Source organism: Serinus canaria, chromosome 1A (genome assembly GCF_022539315.1).
Source record: "Serinus canaria isolate serCan28SL12 chromosome 1A, serCan2020, whole genome shotgun sequence".
NCBI classification, from domain to species: Eukaryota; Metazoa; Chordata; class Aves; order Passeriformes; family Fringillidae; genus Serinus; species Serinus canaria.
Genome location: NC_066314.1, coordinates 60,949,622 through 60,969,474, shown reverse-complemented (window position 1 = coordinate 60,969,474; position 19,853 = coordinate 60,949,622). Strand labels below are relative to the sequence as shown.

Here is a 19,853-nt window from a genome sequence, read left to right as displayed (position 1 = left end):
GCAAACAAGAGATGAGGACAGGCTGCAGCAGGTGAGGCAGGGCAACTAACTGGGGAGAGAGGAAGGAAAGGGATTCCAGAAGAAGCTGCACATGCTGGGCTGGGTTCATTCCTCTCCGAGTCTGGAAGGGAACATCATAACATTGTGCCCCCTCGGTCTGCAAATAGCTAAAGGAAGAGGTCCCTCATTTCCTAAGACTGACTCCTATAGAGCACAGTCTCCTGCTGCCACCAGACAGTCTGCTTGCTCAACCAGATGTCCATGAAGTAAATACAAAGGTGAATCCAACTCTTAACATCCATGTGGCTCCCCACTACAAAATTTCTGGCTATTCACTTTACTTGTTCTGAACAGCAAGGAAGTTACACATTCAGAAACTATGCCAAAAGTACTTTAGAAGATTGCAGACCTAAGTAACAAACTGCAAGGAAATACCAGCACTTGGTAGTGTGTACACAGAGGAATTACTGAGAAGTTGTAAATCTGTCTCAGAGCAGGACTCAAATAACACGAAGTAAATAGGGCATGGGGCAAAGCTCTGGACCAGGAAGAAATAAAATATCAAATAGTTACTCATTAACTGATCACCATCCATTCTGGGCAAGGACTCTAGCAGGGATTATGCAAAAATGTGACAGTGTCATTAAAGACTGTCACAATAAAAACACACAAGGAGGCCAAAATTAAAGCAGGTCTTTCTTATCTGGCTAGTGCATATTTCTGCAGCACAATGAGGTATAAACAAGTCTTTTTCTGCATTCATGCAACCTTAGTCATCACCATATCAAAGCAGTGCTGCTCCTAACTGAAGTTCAGTTTGCAAGCAATGAGTTCAGTTACTTGCATTGAAACAGCACTTGAAGATCTCAAAAATTAAGAGACATAATGGCACAAGCATGCCTAAGAGAGAATCCTTGACTTTGTTTCTCTTTTGGGAGGGGGACAGAAGACAACCAGCACATCACACAAGTGGAAATAGAAAAGCAGCACACATTACTCTGCCTCATCTTCCTGCACATGCCATGGGAACAGAGAGATGTAATTATTTTCCCAAGATTACACAAGGGTTCTCTGGAAGACAGTTTCAGGGCAGAGCATGTAAATCCTTGGCTGAATCCGTGTCTGTAAGCATAGAGGCACCCACATCTCACACCTTTCTAGACTCTAGCAGAGCCTTCTGGTGGCCTCAGGTGCCATCTGTGCACAACAATAAATATTGTCACTGACTGCAGGGGAATTCCTGACCTTCAGAAAGATTCACTCAACATTTCCTACACAGACTGTACAGACACAGCAGCAGAGAGAGCTATTGCTCAAACTCAGAATGGAAAAACCATCTCAAGCACTGAGTTCAGAGAGGAATAAACCACAGGCTGAATCCACCTCTGCAATCCACCTCCCCACAGGCAGCCAAACTTCATTCATGACTTAAGCTTACTAAACAGCAAGAATGACAGAGGCTTAGCAAACCTGCTGGAATTAAAAAAACTCGCACCACCACAGAAGCAGCATCCCACGGATCCCAGCATAGCAATGACACTTACCTAATCTGCCATCCTCCAGCACACTCTGAAAGATGGCAGATTAGGTAAGTGTCCCTGCCTCCCCAGGCCTTGGGACTCAGGGCCCTACTTGCCTTTTGGAGCAAACTTGTGTTGTCCTATTCTCAATTCAATTTTAATATAAATTAATGGGAAAAAAAAAAAAATCAGCCTATAGCCACTGACAATGCAGCACTTCCCTTTCTCTGCTTTCACACAGAGGCAATCCATACCAACCTTTGCTCAGAGCATCACAGACTAGGAGCTTGATCCTTCCTTTATTTGTAACATCTTGCAACCCTGAGGACATCACCAGTGAGACAGGAAGGAAAAAGCCTGGGCTAGCTCTACTGCTTAATGTTCCAGATTACTCGTTTTGCTTTCCTGAAGAAGAAAAGCATTTTGGCTGCTAGGCTCCCAGATGTTGCAGTAAGGTTGAAAAATCATAAAGAAAGGCTTCATAAAAGCAAGCCTGTTCTCCTAACATCAATGGCTGGCTTGTCAGGCTAGCATTTTGCAAGTTCCCATGTGAAAGCAATTCTGGCGTGAGCAGTTCGTTAGCATAACAATCTATTCCTGGGTGAAAAACAACTTGCACCTGTATAAACTGTTTTTAGATAGAAAAATGAAAACTATCTCTCACAAACAACTTTTCCTGCGTGTACACAAGGAGGATTTGAGTTACCAATCAATCAATACAGGGTGACAACTTGTTACACACCAATAAGTAATTGGCAAGAAAACCACTGAGCAATTGGAGTCACGCACAAGGTCTGTATAAAAAGGAGTTATGTGAATAAACAGGGGGTTTTTTTCCACCATGAAGGAAATGGAGTCCATGTGATTTATTCCCATACCCAGACCTTTTTCACCACAGACAATCCCACACTGCCCTGGAATTTCTCCACCAGCTTTGGCACTGCTGTTTGCAAAGCCCTTGAACACCTCCGTGCTATTTCCTTGTTGCAGGGCACGGAACTCTCAGGCCAGAGACAAGTACCCAGGTTTCCTGCCTCATTTTAGTCAGGGGCAAGCACACAACATAAACAATCGTTACCTCCCTGCTGCTTTTCTCAGAGACACACATTGCTTTTTGCTGCTGTGCTTTGCATATGAAAGCGACCACCACTGACCTCCAGGGTGGCTAAGTGCAACTAGGAACAACTCACCAAAATTTAAGAAAGTTTGTACCCCATCTAACAGCAAGTGGTTTCCTCTCACTTTTATAACCTACCCCTCGAACAAATTCAAGAAAAGGTGAAGTTTGCACACATGAAAAGCCACATCTGGGAAAGTGGTCACACTGTTCTGTCTTTACCAGTTACAAATCTAGGACGGAGCATTGCACTGTGTGGCGTGGGGAAGGAACAGAAATTCAGCTCTCACTTCTGCTTTTTGAACAGTAATTTCATGTTTAGGCAGAAATGTGCTATACTATCATATTAGTCAAAAAAGAAAAAAAAAAAAAATCCTTGCTACATAAGGACTGGAAATAGAAGCAGGCAGTGAGGAAAAGCCAAGCAATTGCTGCACAGTCCCACACTGTGTGTGCCAGTGCCTTCCCTCCACCTCTCCCTCTGCTCTTCCCTCACTCTGAAGGACAGCATCTGTTTCAGCTCAACCCCTGACCATGCACACTGCACAGGGACTCAGGGAAGATATGTTATGACCTCAACATATTTTTCCTCATAGTCTGTCAAACTTAGAGCCAGCACAGACATCCCTGGAATGCACCACATTCTGCAGAGCATTTCCATCTCCTTTCCCTTGCTACTGTAAGAGGAAACAACAGCGCCGCCAGGTTAGTTCATCGGATCATCAGATCACATTTATCCCTGCTAGAGCCCTTAGGATTTCATTGGATTTTGGATCAATGGGGTTTTGGGCCTGGTTCCCACAATGCTAATGAGAAGTGAGCTCCCACACTCTCTTTTACACACACATCACAGATTTAAAGTGATGCTGCTGGGCACAGCTCCAGGTACACCTGCTTTTTCTGTAACCTGGCAAAAAAATAAATAAATAAATAAATAAATAAAAATAACCTACAAAAACCACCACGCAACCATTCATACACATGGAAAATAGCAGCATTAATTCCAGTTTGTGGTCCACTCCAAAGGAAGAGTCTCACCAGCAGCAGACACAAAAAAAAAATGAGCTTCTAGGACACCAAAGAGAAAACAGAGATTTCAGTTTCAGAAGTATGCAAGCTATTGTGGAGTCTTGTTTTTCAAGAAGCTTAGACTGCAGTCCCCAGCTACTCAGACAGCTCAAACCTTCAGAGTGATTAGGTGGCTTGGAGGTGTTCATGGGTTGGATCACATTTAGCAACAGAGTGTGAGGCACATAGAACATGGCACAACTAAAACCAATTAACAAGAGAAAAAAAGGTAAAAAAATAGATCCCAGTTCTCGTGGCTTCAACAAGTCATGAAAAAGAGCATGAGTGACGATTGCCATTGACAGTGATTTTCAACAGGACAAATAGCACACAAGAGTGACAGCACTGAGGCCTTACCCCAACCACAAGTACAAGCCAGACATGAAAGTTCCTGTCTGCCCTCCACCATTTATATCATATGGAAATGCACATACACTCACAAGCCTCCTTCAGGTTTTAAAACTCAGGGAGATGGATCAAACCCACAAGAGATTCTAGTTAGCTCATCTCAGTAGCATATGCCAGCATTCCCCAAAATTGCAATAAATTGTGGTGATAAAACCTACAACTTCCTCCAGACTAACTCATTCCTTACTCCTAAAGGCAACTGGGACTGCAACCCACATATTCACTGGGTAGCTGAAGATAAGAGCAAGTGACAATAAAGAACAAAAATATCTCTGCACCAAGAATTTACATAACTAGCTCCATTTACTGCTAATTAGACAAATTCCCTTAATTCCTCCATTACATCTTCCTGCATTTCAGTTAGCTCTAGTAAGAAGAGGTATAATAAATTATTATTAAATAGAAACCTACTTGATCACATTACAAGTACTTAAAAGTAGAGATTAGTGCCCTACTACTTTATTCTAATTAAAACCTTACAACTAGTAATCTGGTAGACTAAATAAGACACCTGAAGCTACTTCACTGTGCCAAATCTGTCCACCAGTTTTGGAGCTTCTGAAATATTTAAAGCTTTTTTCCCCCATCCTTTTGCTATGCAAGAAGACCTATACAAGTCACACAAACGTGAATTACAAGGAAAAATTGCATAATGAATCTTACAGATTCAACAGCAACTTCATCTTTTCTTTCTTTTTTCTTCTATGGCAAGGATTCATTTTTTTAATACAGAATATATTTTAATAGAGAAATTGTATTGAGTTCTTCCTGCTTCATACCATATAATATGTCAACAGCACAACTCTGACAGGCACGCTTCCCTCTCAGCCACTGGGACCAGGCCAGCTCCACTCTGGGCATCCCACAGCTAACTCTCACACAGCAAGTCATTGCAAGTGTGTTGTACACAGTCAGTCACTTGAGAAGAGAGCAGCTGAGCAGCTTACACCACCATGAGAGCCCCTTTTCAAACAGAAAGCAGCTATGTACATGCAGGGCTTGATTTGCCATGTGCAGAAATCCTTCACAACACTTGAAGAGGCAGCTGCCAAAAAGCAAATGCCAATTGGCAGCGTGGAGGAGCTCACTCTGGAGCCATCCCACGTGCACAGGCTCTCCAACTCAGCTTCTGCAGCCTCTCCTGAAGAGGCTGGGAGGCGAGAGGCTTTCCCTTTGTGTAAGAAAGGGATGTTCCCAAAAGCGGGGGCAGAGGGAGGGTGTCTGGGAAAAAGTACAAAGCAAAGGAGGGGAGAAAGAAGCAGCACAAAGAAACAGGAGTAAAAGAAACAAGGAACAAGATGATGGAACAAGACAGAAGATGTTTTTTATATTAACCTCCTGCCCCCTGTAGTGGGCGTCAGTCTCTCCCTAGCAGCAAGCACCACAACAAGAGGAAATGGCCTCAAGACACACCAGGGAAGTTTAAAATTGGGTATTAGGAACATTTTCTACACTGAAAGGCAGACTGCCCAGGGAAGCAGTGGAGTCACCATCACTGAAGGTGTTTAAAAGATGTGCAGATGTGGCATTAGGGACATGGCTTAGTAGCAGGCTTGGCAGTGCTGAGGTAATGGTTGGAGCTGATAATCTTAGACATCTTTTCTAACCTGAACAATGCTATGATGCTATCCATCAGGGAAAACAGAGACAAATACAAGAACCAAGGAGAACAAAAACACTAACATGTCCTCAGATATTTGTGGGATTCACATTCTCTGAACGTGAGGGAAGCAGTGAGAGAAGCAGAGAAAAGAATGATCCAAACAATTCTTATCTCATTCATTGCTCGTGCATTGTGCCAAAGTAGAATGCAATATGGAGATAATTTACCCAAAGTGATGGTGGTTTGTTTCCTTGGCCTGTCAGGCTGTTATAGATGGATAATGAGATGATTTGCTCTCACAATTAAAAGATAACTATTGTGTGAATATTAAGAAAAGCTTTAGTGATGTATAGTTATGTTATTGTAGTTCAGATGTCCTCTGTTCCCCCCCGTATTGTTGCCATCAGACAGCCAGGGCTGTCTAGGACAGGTACAAAGAAGGCTGCACATGTGTCCCTTATCTAGGGCAGCTGGAAATGGAAAAGCTCAGGGGGTGCAGCATGGCAACACCTGACCTCCAATCCAGTGACAAGCAAGCAGTCTCCACTGATAAATGGCAAAGAAGAGCTGACTGACAGACTTTGGGAGGGGCCAGGGCTGGCTGATGCAACCCCAGGGGTATAAAAGACTGAGCATCCCTCTTGAAGATGAACTGGCCATGTGGAATCCATGAGGGCAGTTCCCAGTGCTGCAGCTTTTTCCTTATGTACTCCTTTGTTGCATTTTTGTTAAGGTTTAATAAACCTTTTTAAATGTGCAAAGGGAGCAGTTGTTTCTCACAAGGGCCAAGTGTGAGTGCAGACTGTCTGTCCGCAGTCAGTCACAAGATTCTGTGCAGTTGGGTGCAGCTGGGTTCTTGGGCAGATTCAGTTTTAGATGTAATGTAATATAGTGTAATATAGTATAGTAATATAGAATAATTAAGTCATTAATTAGCCTTCTTAATGCAGTCTCAGCCAGGTTTCTGGGTGTCCCCCATGGGCTGCTACAGGTCCAGATAGCACAGTCCTGTCCAGCACAGCCTGTCAGAGTTCCCAAGCAGCTCCCAGCCACAGGCTACCTTAGCAAGTTTAGGTAATATCAGCTCTTTCCTGATTTTCAGCTCTTTAGCTTGCTAAGTGCCTTTGGCAGAGCAGGGAGTGAGAGTAGAAGGCTGTGTGAGGTTCCACAGGGGTGTCTTTATTAAATCTTCTGCGAAGGTTCTCAGGGAGAGCTCCTCTGTCGAGCAAGGCAAAAGTTGCCCTTTATACAGGGTACAGGGGTTTTAGGAATTGTCCAATAGTGAGGGTCAAAGCAAAGTGACCTACAGTCTTACAGAGAGATAAGCAAGGGTCTGGAGGCACAAAAAGGGGCTTCTTAGGTCCAGCCATCACAACTCAGCACTTCCTATCTTAGTCTGCTGACCGCCAGGGAGGCCTTGCAGGCCCTGTGCCTTCTACACCTTCTGATATCCATGGAGTCAGATGCACCATTCTCTCCCCATCAACCAGGTTACCCTGATTTCCAATAGATATTCTCCTCCTTTCACCTCCTCCTACCTTCCCTCTCCAGTAACACAAGAAAACTACAGCAATTTCAGGATAAAACCGGCTAAAACAAGGTGAAGGGAGCAGGAGTGGGCAGCGGTACCTGCGAATGGCCCAGATGGCCCTGCTGGGCACGGGCAGGCTGGGCTGCTCCCGGGGGGCAGGCGGGTGGCAGGAGCTCCAGGCGCCGCGCTGGGCACAGCGCTGCTGCTGCTGCTGCTGCTGCTGCTGCTGCTGCTTCCCGTTCTCCCGGCCGGACGGCGGCGAGCCCCATGGAGCGGGCACGGGCGGCCGGGAGGGCCTCTGGGGAATGCCCCCGTTCCTCCTGAGAAAAGGCAGGGAAAGGAGGGAAAGGGGAAAGAAAAGGATGTGAGGACTTGTATCCTTGGCACTGCTACTCAGCAAAAGGTTGAACGTGGTGAAATCGGCACAACGCGGTATCCAAGTGTTAAAAACGAGAGCAGGCTCCCGGCACTAAAGTGATTTCAGCTTTTATTAGAAGACAAAGAAAGGCCTAAAGCAAAGTGGGCCCGGGCCGAGCAGGAGCGCTCCCGCCGAGGATGCTGCAGCGCCGCCGCTGGGATGTCCCCGATGGAGCGGCACGGATTCAGTGGGTCAGAAGCCCCTTTTATCCTGTTCTTTGTCCCTTTGGATTGGTTTCTTTTTGGATCCTTCATTTGCACGAAGGTTTAAGGCACTGGATTGGCTGGATTAAGCCAGCCTCTGTCCAGCCTGGCCTGGGGTGTGGTGCACTTTACTGAGGTGTGTTATGGTACCTTGAGCACCGTATTTCTTATAACTACCCTTTTAAACCCCTTTTACAATATAATAACCAAACTAACAGTACATGTTTAACAATTATCAACTATTTTACAACAGTTTCTAACCTATTTTTAACAAAACTACAACAGACAATACTGCTTTAATCCATAAAAAAAGCCTTTGAGTGCTGAGAGGACAGTATTATTAGTTCCTAACTAGAGCTAGAGACCTGACAGCAAGAGAAGAGGGGCACTCCTGTATCAAGCTGTTTTCTGGACCTCCGTTAAGATGGGAAGCACTGTGGTGTCACTCCTAATTTTTTGCTCCAGAAAACAAATGATGTTCCACCACTTTTAAACAGGAAACAAATCTGGAGAGCTTGGAAGAAGGAGCAGATGAGTTTTCAGTGGCACATAGAAGGCTGTTTGTTTTCTGCTGCCCTTTGAAGTCAAATGCAGTTGTAAAATCTTGAGCATCACAAAGAGATAAATGCACAATATGTGCAACCAGAGGAGATATGAAAATACAGCACATTTGGTCTAAAGAGCTGCATTCCTACAAGCTAAATAGTGCCACATCTGGGCAGCTGGCCGCCACTGAAACAAAAAAATAGCTTGAAGAGACCCCCTGGAATGTGGGCCTATGGGAAGGGGGAGGCTGAGCAAAGGGGGGAGGAGGAAGGCACAGATTTTCCTCCAGTTAATTAACAGTTGTATTCCCTTTAGCCAGGCAGCCCCTGAAACAGCCTGTCAGGGTGCAAACGCAAGTGTTAACAAGCAAGCTGGCTGTCAGCCCCCAGAAATCTCCCTGGCTACTTGCCCACCAGCCACACCATTAGGAACTTCTTATCCAGTGAAAGGAGGAGGAATCCTCTGCCATCCTTTGTACCTGCCTGCTGATTGCTAGGGCTGCCAGAGGGCAGGTCTGAAACTGCTCTGTCCCCATGAGGGCCTAGAGAAAGGGCCACAGAGGGAGGGAAGCCAGGATGCTCTGGAGAGTCCCCCTTCACCTCCCTGCAGCTGCTGCTCTCACCTTGTGCCTGCTCTGTTCATTTAATTCACTGCAGAAACACAAATTCAGTGTCCTTTTTATAACCCAGATGCACACAAGCTCATGGAGGGTGTGACAGGTTCCAGGGCTGGTGGGGCAGCACCAGAGGAAACACAAGAAATTATATGAGGAGTGAGACCTCCCCTTCTCAGGAGCAGTGAGCTCTTACACTCACTCATAGATCTGCACCACGGATGTTTTGGGAGAAAAATGGATAAAAAACATATATAAAGGTTAATATAAAAATATTCTAATAAACCAAGACTTCTGACTTTAAATGGAGATGGAAAACATCATAGTTATTTGTGACACTAAGTGAGTGAGGGGTATGAATTTCAAAGTACTTAATTTTTCTCCAGCGATTTCTGAGAGCTGCTAATTATTCCAACCAGAATTGGATGGGTATTTTCCCTCTTTTCCCATTCTGAAAGGACAGAAAAAATATCAAACCTGGTTTTACTACTAAATAGCATATAACATTTCTAAATCCATGGCATTGTGCCAAAATAATCAAGCAGACATTGTGAATGGAAGAAGTTAAACCAGAGAAACTTTAGGATGTTGATGCTTCAGTCAGAACTCTCACACTAAAAATAAATGTTAGCCTTGCCAGGGTGAATTCAGCATTTTAGGGATCAGTTCTTCACATCTGGTTGATCTACCAAACAAAAAGTAATCAGGCAGCAAAAGAGTAACAAAAAAATTAAAATTAAAAAAAATTTTAAAATTTAAAAAACCACTACCACAGAATGCAATTGTGGGTCCCTCCAAATTTGTCAAATATCCATCTAATTCAGCAGGGCAAGTGCATCACCCCCAGACCATTACAACACATATTTTAGACTAACAGGTGAAAACACCTGAAAAGCACCGTAAGCATAACAAGTTACTTACAATTTGAGTCCATTGTAGGAGAGGGAAAAGAAGTCATAAACCAAGCACACACCAAACACAGTGACTCCAGTTTCTTTCACCAGCATTGCACACGTCCCAAGGAATAAACTAAGCAGCAAAAAGAACGGGGAGGCAGTGGGAGGGAAATGTTCCCCAACATAAAGCTGATCCACACTCCTGAAAAACAGAATTGACATAAAATATCTTAACTTCTCTGCTTTTCATGTTTACTACAGTCACACAAATACTGAGACACTGTTCCTTAATGCCTTAAGAGGGCTGACACAAACATGTCAAGACATGAACAATCTAAAATGAGAAAAGGCTTAGCCACAGGACAGGGAGGGAGGATGACAATATGGGGAGCTGCTGCAATTCTTGGTGCACAAGAGGTGGAACAAAGACAAGCAGAAAAACAAAGTAGACTTGAAACAGTCAGAGAAAGGCAAAGTACAGAGAAGGCAGGAAAACACCTGCTTTCTGTCATGTGGAACACACATGCTTAATTCTCCTTCTGGGACAAAAAGCACTAGGCAAGCAAAAATTCCTCCATCCCACCCACAGTCCCCTGAGTCAGAGATGTATCCTAATCACTAACAGACTGGGCAGCAAACCCCTATCACATGGGAGAGGGTAGGAAAGAACTGAAAATCAAACAGGCAGATTCCTGTGGGGTCACTGTGCTTCACACCTTCTGAAGAAAACAGCACTGTGGGTTTGCAGACAGCCCCAGAGGGATATCAGCAGTTTTTCCCTGTGGCTGTGATGACATGGTGCTATTTTTGAATGCAAACAATGTTATTTCAAACTGCAAATAATGCAAAAGGTGCAGAAACCCCATCCACGTAAGCTATTTCTGTACCTATACTTGTTCAGTTACAGATTTAGAACACAGAGCAGCAAGCAGTGCCAAGTTTTCACCTGAAAAGGATGAAATGGTCTAGACACACTCCTTAACTCTCTAGACTAATGGTCTAGACACACTCCTTAACTCTCTCAGACCAGGAGTTCCAGAGTCCCACGGGCACAGCATGCATTTGAAAGGCAGGCATGTGTCTGTCTGCTCTTCACTCCACACACAGACAATTTGCCTTCCATTGAAAACGTTTTTTACCATTTTTACAAGCCCTCCTCTGTTGCATGGCCAGCAGCAATGTCAGTGGGAGAGGGATTGTCAATGTTGACTCCTGGTTTAGTGGTTTTTTTGTTCTCAAAAGCATCACCATGGCTGCAAGCAGGGGCCAGGACACTTCCATACATCAGAGCTGTGGGAAGCACCTCTGACAACAACCATGAAACACTGACAGCTGCCTCTGGTCCCCTCCTCAGAATAAAGAATCCCATGATGTTACCACGTACCTATTATAGGAGAGAAAAGCCAACAGAAAGAGTAGACAGGCGAGGACATCTGCTCTGCCTACTATACCTGTTACCTGAAAGGAAAGGAGACACACAGGTGTAAAAACACATCTAAAAAAGCAAAAACACTCAGTGACTGCCTCAATAATCCATGCTCAAAGCTACCATTTTAAGCTTTTGATCTTTGAGCGTTATCCTCCCTCAGCAGACCAAAATGTTACTTGGACAGTGTAGGCTATGCTCAGTTTTGTCTGCTGCATTTCTAGCTTGGCAAAACAAATGAGTAAGCCAACAGTAAAGTCATTCCTTACTTAATAAAATATTACTTAAGCTATATAGAAAATGCCAATTTTAAGGATTTGTTTTAATTTTGTGTACTAGGCTTAGATGAGAAATGCATCCAACTCCCCGTACAGAAATTTGTTAAAGGAAATTACTTACTAAATAAGTAACATTGGAATGAACTTTATCACCAAAAAGGGATAGGACAGAATTTATAGAATTTATTCTTCCTGAACAATCTGAGTTTGCAAGAGTTTCTTCCAACAGATTAATGAACAAAATCGTTTTATAAAAAAGGCAATACTGAAGAAGAATAGATAAACACTTTTTTACAGTTATTTGAATATCCTATTTCATAAAGATCTGAAAATCACCCATAAAGCAAATAAAAGGCCCTTTGAAATCTTGCCCCTTTTGAGATGACATAATTAAGTTATATTCAGAGCTCTGGCATTTATTTTAACCTTTTAAAGTTCTGACCCAGACAAAAATAAATTCCAAGAGCGCCTGATCTAAAACCTCCCTTAAAATATAAAGCTGCATTATCAAAAGGAGCCCAGCTGATTAGTTCACACAACACAGCACAGGGAGTAACTCCAAAGCTTGTGGCTTTTTGTTATTAAGGTAATCTCTCCTCAAAAGTTCTCAGCCACAGGGGCTGTTTCCCTCCCCCATTTACAAAAGCTTGGAATGAGAGCAGTGTGATGTCAGTGGTATCTCAGCTAATGAGAGCATTTCTTTTTTACAGTGTGGAGAGCTGGACATTACCTCTCCTTCTCCAAGACAGCAAGACTCCTTTTAGCTATACAAGAATCTCCTAGTGTTAGCAGACTGCAGCTTTGGAATGATTACATCTTTAAATGTTTACTTATAAGAAACAGAAAGATTTCCAACGTGAGCTGTTGTTCTGTAAACTTATGCTGGTGTTCATGAACAACTTTTTTTCTGAAAAGGATTCTCCTAGCTTTTAATTGAAACAAATATAAATTAATCCATGGGTCACACCACCTCTGTCTGAGAGAGCTCCTCCAGAATACACATGAATACATGCTGCCTTCACTTTTCCTCCCTAAAACTGATGGCTATAGGAGACGACTGAAGGCATGCAACAATATCCCAGCAGGAGAGCACAGCCTCACTGAGGTCCTTGGCTTCACAAAACTCCTGACTGTCCATTTATTCCCAGCATGGCTGATTAGGAGCACCATTTAGAATTCAGTTCCAGAGCACAAAGACTGCAAGTATGAATGCACTCTTTTCTTAATGACTCCTACAAACTATTTTAAATAGAGTACATTCTCACCTCTGCCCCCCCCCAGAAAAAAAAAATCACAAGTACAACATTCTGTATGACTCAGAGGTTGCCTTAAAAAAAAAAAAAAAATTAGAATTTTGAAGAATTCATTTATTTTTAGGTTTGGTGGCACATACTTACAGCCTCGGTGTGAATGGGATGCACAGCAAAGAAGAGCGCCGTGACAAAAGCCAGCCGACAGTCCTTGAACACAGCTTTGTCACAAGTGTACATCAGCACAAGAGTCACCAGACAGTGTAAAATCACATTCACTGCGTGGAAATACAAGGGGTTCATGCCAGCCAGCAATATGTTTAACCTGTAAGGAAACAAAACAAAACCACTGCTAGATTTGAGAGATCTTCCAATAGCAAGGCAGCTTTCAAATACTCTAAATCACGCCTTTTACCCCATTTGCAGTCATCTAATGCTAGTGCTGTTAAACTAATTACTGCAAACCGCTCTGAACTTTGGTTTATTTGATTAAAGAGAAACCATTTCCCCAATTTTTCTATTATGTGGTTGTGTTTGGCAGCCTTTTTGACAGAGGTGGGAGAGTCCTGTGCCCTCCCAGCAGAGTTTACTGCAGTGAGACCACGCCTGTGCTCCCTTAGCAGCAAATCACCCTGGCCAGCATCATGGCACTTGTCCTATTTCCCTGTTGGCACCTTCTGTGGTTCTGTTGGCCACGTGGGTAGTTATTTTCTGCTCTAGAATAGATTCTTTTGCACAGGAACAGCCAAGACAAAGACTTGGTAACTGCTGGAGCATCTGCTTAGCATAACAGGGGCATTTATTGCCATTTAACTTTCAAAACAGTGTCACACACTGAAGGTTAAGCCTTTATTTAAATGCCTTACTGGCATAAAGATGCTTGTCTAATAGTTCACATCATTTTTCTAAGAACATTGATGGCAAAGATAAGTTAGCTAACATCACCCTAGACTCAGTGACACAATTAATGTTCATTATTGGTGTCGATCATTAAAAAAAATAAAATGTAACAAGCTGTTATGACATTTGTTTGACAGCATGTATTAATACATTCTTCTGGTTACTCTTTTTTTACAGCCAGTTTGCTTAACAGCTGCTGACCAACACAGTTGAAGATAATTCTCTTAAGTATTAACAACATCTGCACATTTGGACAAACATGCATATATATATATATATATGTGTGTGTATGTATCTACACAAATATACACACATACACATGGTGCCTATCTAGGGAAGACTCCATATATGAACAAGGAATCTGGAAAAATGTCTAACTAATGTTGAAGGATTTTTGTTTTCTAAACAAAAGACAAGACAACCACTGAAAAGAAGACTCAATCTAAATATTTTACATGCAGCTGTAAATATGCTATGGGGTCAATAATCCTTCCTGTTGTTACTAAAAGACTCTGGGTCTCCCATGACTAGCATGATGTGACAGCAAGGAAACTGAGCTGTTGCTACTATAAAAAAACACCTTAGGTGTTTTTGTGAGACAGAGGAGGTGTGAAGAGGTCTGTGAAAGCCAGACAACTTTTTTCTTTTTTTTTTTTTTTATAAATAACTCTCTACATTTCTTATTCATAAGCAAGGAAGTGCTAGGTGTCCTGGGTTCAATTTTCCAGGCCAATCCAATTTTACCAGACCAGGAGTCTTACTTGTGCATTCCTGCTGTGCTCCTACTGGAGCGTTTGTGGAGGCAACAGATGAAACCCAGAGAGTTTGTGAAAAAGTGAGATTTTGGCATGACTTGACCTTTCCCTTTGAAGTATGGGTTGATGCAGTTACATTTTGACAAGACATCAGTCTGTGTGATTCAAGAATGCACAAAGAGTTTGGAGGTTTTTCTTTTTTTATCCCATTTCTCCTGCAAGCCACTCCAGGGCAGCAACATCCATCACTTTCCCTTATTTCTACCAGCACTGAATGACAAACCACAACAAATGGCAGTAACACACACCCAGCCAGAGCTTCAGCTGCAAATACACTGCAGCAGCAGGAACCCCCAGGCCAGAATCATGTTTTCAGCACAGGGCTGAGGGGAACAAGGGGCAGCACGGGGCCACCCTGTCCCAAAAGGAGCCACAGTTTGCTCCAACACACCTGCAGATGTGCACAATGACAGGGACCCTCTGCAGGAGACATTCTTTATACAAATAATTAATTTCTGGCTGTGTGTAAGCTGAAGCAGCATCCACTGGTCCCCCTCAAATGCCAAAGTGTGATCTGGGAGCCTGATTTCTGGAGAAAGCAGATGCAGGCAGGTGAGGACAAGTGCTCAGGATATCAGGTGATATGAACTCATGCACCAAAAGGGGAGAAATTCTCATTTGGTTGGCCAAGTTGTGAGAACCAATCACTTAACTCATGACATCTGGCAATACTCTTGAAAAATCTATCATCAGTCACCATAGATCATATCTGATCACTTCCCATCCTGCAAAACAGGTCTGCTGGCAGGAGAGGCAGAACTTTACAGGTAAGGGATCTTCCTACCCCCATCAGGTCCCCTATCCCAAAGGTGGGGTGAGTCCTTGACACCCCTTCTTAGGGTGAGCATCAAGTCAATGAGGCTTGTAAGCTGGGAGTTACCTGATGTCAATTATTGAGAACGGCTCTGTAAAAGCATCAGCCTCGCAGCCTGGCTGTTCCCCTGTGTGTTCTTTAAATAAATAAAGAACAGCAGAACAAAACACAAACATAATACCATGCTATTCGGGTAACTCTTTCACTAAACAGCAAAATCAGACTGCAAGTGTGTTTTAAGTACCATCTTTGGTGGTCCATGAACACCAAAAGTGAGCGTGTGCAGGTGCTAAATTCACACCAGCACTTTTTGCTGCTAAAGCTCTTTGTCATAAGAAATTAGGCCATATGGCAATGAAGGAAACATTCCTTCATCCTGAAACAATCCCAGCAGAACGATGTTGAAATGTTAGCAGTGGTTAAATTTATTGTATGTCAAAAATCTGGGTCTTCAAACAGCTCTAATCCAAGTCACAAGAACTCTGCAAAGCTGCCCAGCTCACACAGCCATGGGGGAAAAAAGGCAGCCTGCTATGGAATGCCAAATTTGCTCCACTGCAGGGGAACTGTGGAGGAACTTCTGGGCAAGGGAGCCAAGAAGGGGATGGGTAAATAAAAAATTACTTCTCTCCTCTTAATCTTTAATACTCCAACAGAGAGAGTCAGTCTTGTTTACTGGCAGCAGCATGCAGCAATTACACACAGTAGATGGTTCAGCAAACAAAGGAAGTAAAACAGAGATATGAATCTCAAAATTAAGGAAGAAGTGGTCTTTCTCCAACATAACGTTCATAAACAGAAATTCTGGCAAATAAAAACTGCACTATACTGGAGGGAGGTGAGGGTGGTGTTGTCCATGTATTTCCATACTGATACTGCTCCACAAATGGGGAAAATCCTATCATGGAGCCATTTCTATATGAGGATCATAACCTCTGCCTGAGCTACATCATAACTTGTAAGACACATCTTATACAGAGATTCCACCATGCACTGAAAGCGGGTATCACTTTGTATAAACTTTGCCATATTTAACACACAATTTGAACAGGAAAAGATCATCACAGGAGACTTAATCCATCCTTATGTATTAAATTAATTTATATAAATCTGCATGTGAGCCTTCCTTATAAAAAACTGTAGGGGTTTTATGAGGTATGGGATGCTGTGAGACTTTCCATTAGGTGTTACTTCCACATCTTGTGGCCTTGGTAGAGGACACAGCGAGGAGAGGAGGTGCTCTGGGCTGTATGAACAGGCTGCTCCTCAAAACAGAGATGTGTTTGCAAACAGCATCCTAAAGATCTGGGGCTGAACACAGCAAGTGACAACTGCTAGGAATTGAGACCCTCAAAAGAGGAGATACCATCTCAGACTGGAGGTCATTCCTCAGAGGAGCCACTGACTACACTCTTGCAGAAGAGTTTTTACTGCTTTAACATCTCTGCTGGAAGAGTCCCTGGAAGCAAAGATTCTGCCAAACCTCCTGCCAAATGGCAAAGGGCAGTTCAAATGCAAAGGCCCTCAGAAGACCCATGGAAAGGAGAAGAGCACCAAAGTGCAGTCTCTCAATACCAGGTCACATTGACAGGTATCTTCTAACAGAGCTGACCAGCATCAACCCTGCCACCACCAAAACAAAAATCTGAGTACAGAAACCTCAGCACTGATCACATGCCCCACCAGGGCAGACAGGCTGCACTCAAACATGTATTCAAGGCAAGTCTCAGCACTGTTTTTGTGCCCAAGTGTTGCAGCCTGTGTGGCTCAGCATGTCACACCCAAGGCACAGCACTGCCCAAAATACACACCCATGCAGGAGCAACACCAAAATAAGAAATCCCTTGATTTTGTTAAGGCTGAAAGATGTTTTCCAGGAACAGTGGAAGAGTATAGCTTGCTTTGCCACGTGCAGCAGTTTTTCTACCATTCCTCCACCATCCACTCTCAGAAAAGGAATTACACAGCTTCCCTCTCAGAATGAGAGGCTTCCACAGGCAGCAGCCTTCTGTTGAAGGTTCACTGAATAGTGGCTGTACAGCAGCTCTCCAGAAGAAAGCAAGTCATTCCTATAACCTCCACCAGTACCATCAGATGTCCTGCAGAGAAGCTGTCAGGGACACATCAATTCTGGGTAAGCAACTCCCCACAGAGAGGTCCTGGAAATGAAGTGGGACTCTGTCACTGCATCCTCACAGACTCAGAATCAGAGGGGTCTGTGCTGCAAGAGCACAGTTATATAAAAGTTATATACCAATAACTGTAAAGTTATTGGTATATAATCACCAACACCCCCACCCCAGCTATAATATAGTGCTTTTCATCCACTTGTACACATGAAGATTCATTCAACCTTTTTTAAGGCCTCTTCTGATTTAATAATATTGCATACCGTAATTGGAGAGTTTCTCTTTTTATAGACTTTGTTATTATCCCTGGGCAGCTCTTGTTTAGTTTAATCTGTTTTATTATTTTCACAAGACTAACAATGAAACACAACATGTTATGAAACAGAAATGCACAGGATAATAATGGTAATTTGTTATAGCAAGTAACACTTAATGGAAAGTCTCACAGCATCCCATACCTCATAAAACCCCCACAGTTTTTATAAGGAAGGCTCACATGCAGATTTTTATAAATTAATTTAATACATAAGGATGGATTAAGCTTCCTGTGATGATCTTTTCCTGTTCAAATTGTGTGTTAAATATGGCAAAGTTTATGCAAAGTGATACCCGCTTTCAGTGCATGGTGGAATCTCCTTATAAACTCCACAGATGCATGGACTTCGTGCCAGGAAAATGAGCATTTGCACTCCAAAAGAGGTGCAGCTGCATCAGTGGCAATAATGGCTAAGGCTCTGTGTGGAAACAGCTCAAAGATTAATGAAAAACCTGTAGCAGTAAAGAAAATAAGCCCTTTTGCACTGGTGTTCCTGCAATGACCAGTTTCCACCACAAAGTGCAAGAGCACTTGGTGCTGATTTGTGCTGATAATCTTCCCACCGTACAGTACAATGCCCGAGAATTAGGTGGACAATAAGGGTTAAAAGGCTTGGTCCCTGATTTGCTGTAATGGCAATGGGTGACAAGACAGAGGCTGTAACAATTCCCACCCACAGCCTTTGCCTCAGAGCACAGGAGTCATCACTTACAAGAGTTAAGTGCAGGCATTCACAGCAGGTTATTGCCTCCCAGCAGGGGTAGGGAAAGAAAAAAGAAATCACAATTAGACTGGGAAGAAGCAGCACCTTGAAGGTGGCAAATGTGCCAGGGCAGAATTTTCTGGTAAAACCACAGCAAGTGTGGTTTGGTGATCATTCCTGTGGCAAATAACAAGGGCACCACTCACACAGCTTTAGGATTGCCCCCACAAGGGCCCTTGGTAAACTAGAGAAGAAGAAAATCCAGATGATGGCAAGCAACAAAATTACAAACCAGGTGTCATTTTATCTAGATAGTGAACAAAATGCAGTTTGTCTAAAAAAATATTCTTAAGTACCACCTCAGCAAGAACTGAGGAAATGAACAACTCATGAACCTCTTCAGCAGCCATCCATCAAAGTGTGGAGAGAAAAAGGGATGAGATGTGACCAAAAACCAAGCTAGGACAGTCACTCACCAAGAAGAGAAAGCAACAGAAACCAAAATCTAGTATAAAGTTATTAGTCCTAAAGACAGTATTTCAAACTGGATCTAACAGATCTTCACCAAACATGAAGTAAGTTTGAAATAAGTTGAAGACCATGAAGGAAATGCCATTCTAACTTACAAAGAAGCAAAAAAAAAAAAAGGTATAGCGAGTGAAAAGAGAACACCCTTTTTTCTTTTCCCTTTCTTTCTTTCTTTAAGGCTGTGAGACAATAAAGAGAAAGCCCAGGAAAGCAGTCAGAAACAGAGCAAGGAAATGCAGAGAAATGCCTTTAGGTAACCAGCAGCAGGCAGAGTACTTTATTTTCATGGACTCTAAAGAGTATTGACAAGGATGCTCCTGTGGACAAGAAGGCTGGTCGAAAGCTGAGACTTTTAGGTAAAAGATGGGCAAAGAAAATTAATGGTGACACAGGTGCAAGAGGAACAGAATGCCCAATGAGAGAAAATCTCCAGGAATTGGTAGGTGCTAAACAGAGACAAGACACCACTGAAGCAAGCAGCAAAGATAAGCGTGACTGCATCCACCTCAGCCAAGTCGTTCAGGAGAATTAGAGAACTCTTTCTCTCATAAAAGGCTTTAAATTCAAGAGACAGGCAAATTTTATTCAGGACTGACAAAATGTGAAGGCAGACTCCTACATGCTTTGTACATACCTCTCCTACTGGGCTTGGCTGCAAGCAGCATCACAGCATGGACCCCAGCCAGGTCTGCTCCCCCATCCCTGGGCAGGGAGCCTCCCCTCACCCTCCACAGGAGCCTGTCCTCCTTCCAGGGAGTGCAAGCAACCCCA

General features: G+C 43.2%; 1 protein-coding gene across 1 annotated transcript in view; it reads right to left on the bottom strand.

Annotated features, from left to right (window-relative positions):
* TMTC1 (transmembrane O-mannosyltransferase targeting cadherins 1) overlaps positions 1 to 19,853 on the bottom strand; it is a 139,975-nt gene that overhangs the window by 114,543 nt on the left and 5,579 nt on the right. The window contains exons 2-5 of the mRNA XM_030238180.2: positions 13,025 to 13,202; positions 11,308 to 11,381; positions 9,949 to 10,125; positions 7,346 to 7,567 (exon numbers count right to left, since the gene is read on the bottom strand). Coding sequence (XP_030094040.1) covers positions 7,346 to 7,567; positions 9,949 to 10,125; positions 11,308 to 11,381; positions 13,025 to 13,202 — 651 coding nt within the window. The remainder of the gene's footprint in view (positions 1 to 7,345; positions 7,568 to 9,948; positions 10,126 to 11,307; positions 11,382 to 13,024; positions 13,203 to 19,853) is intronic.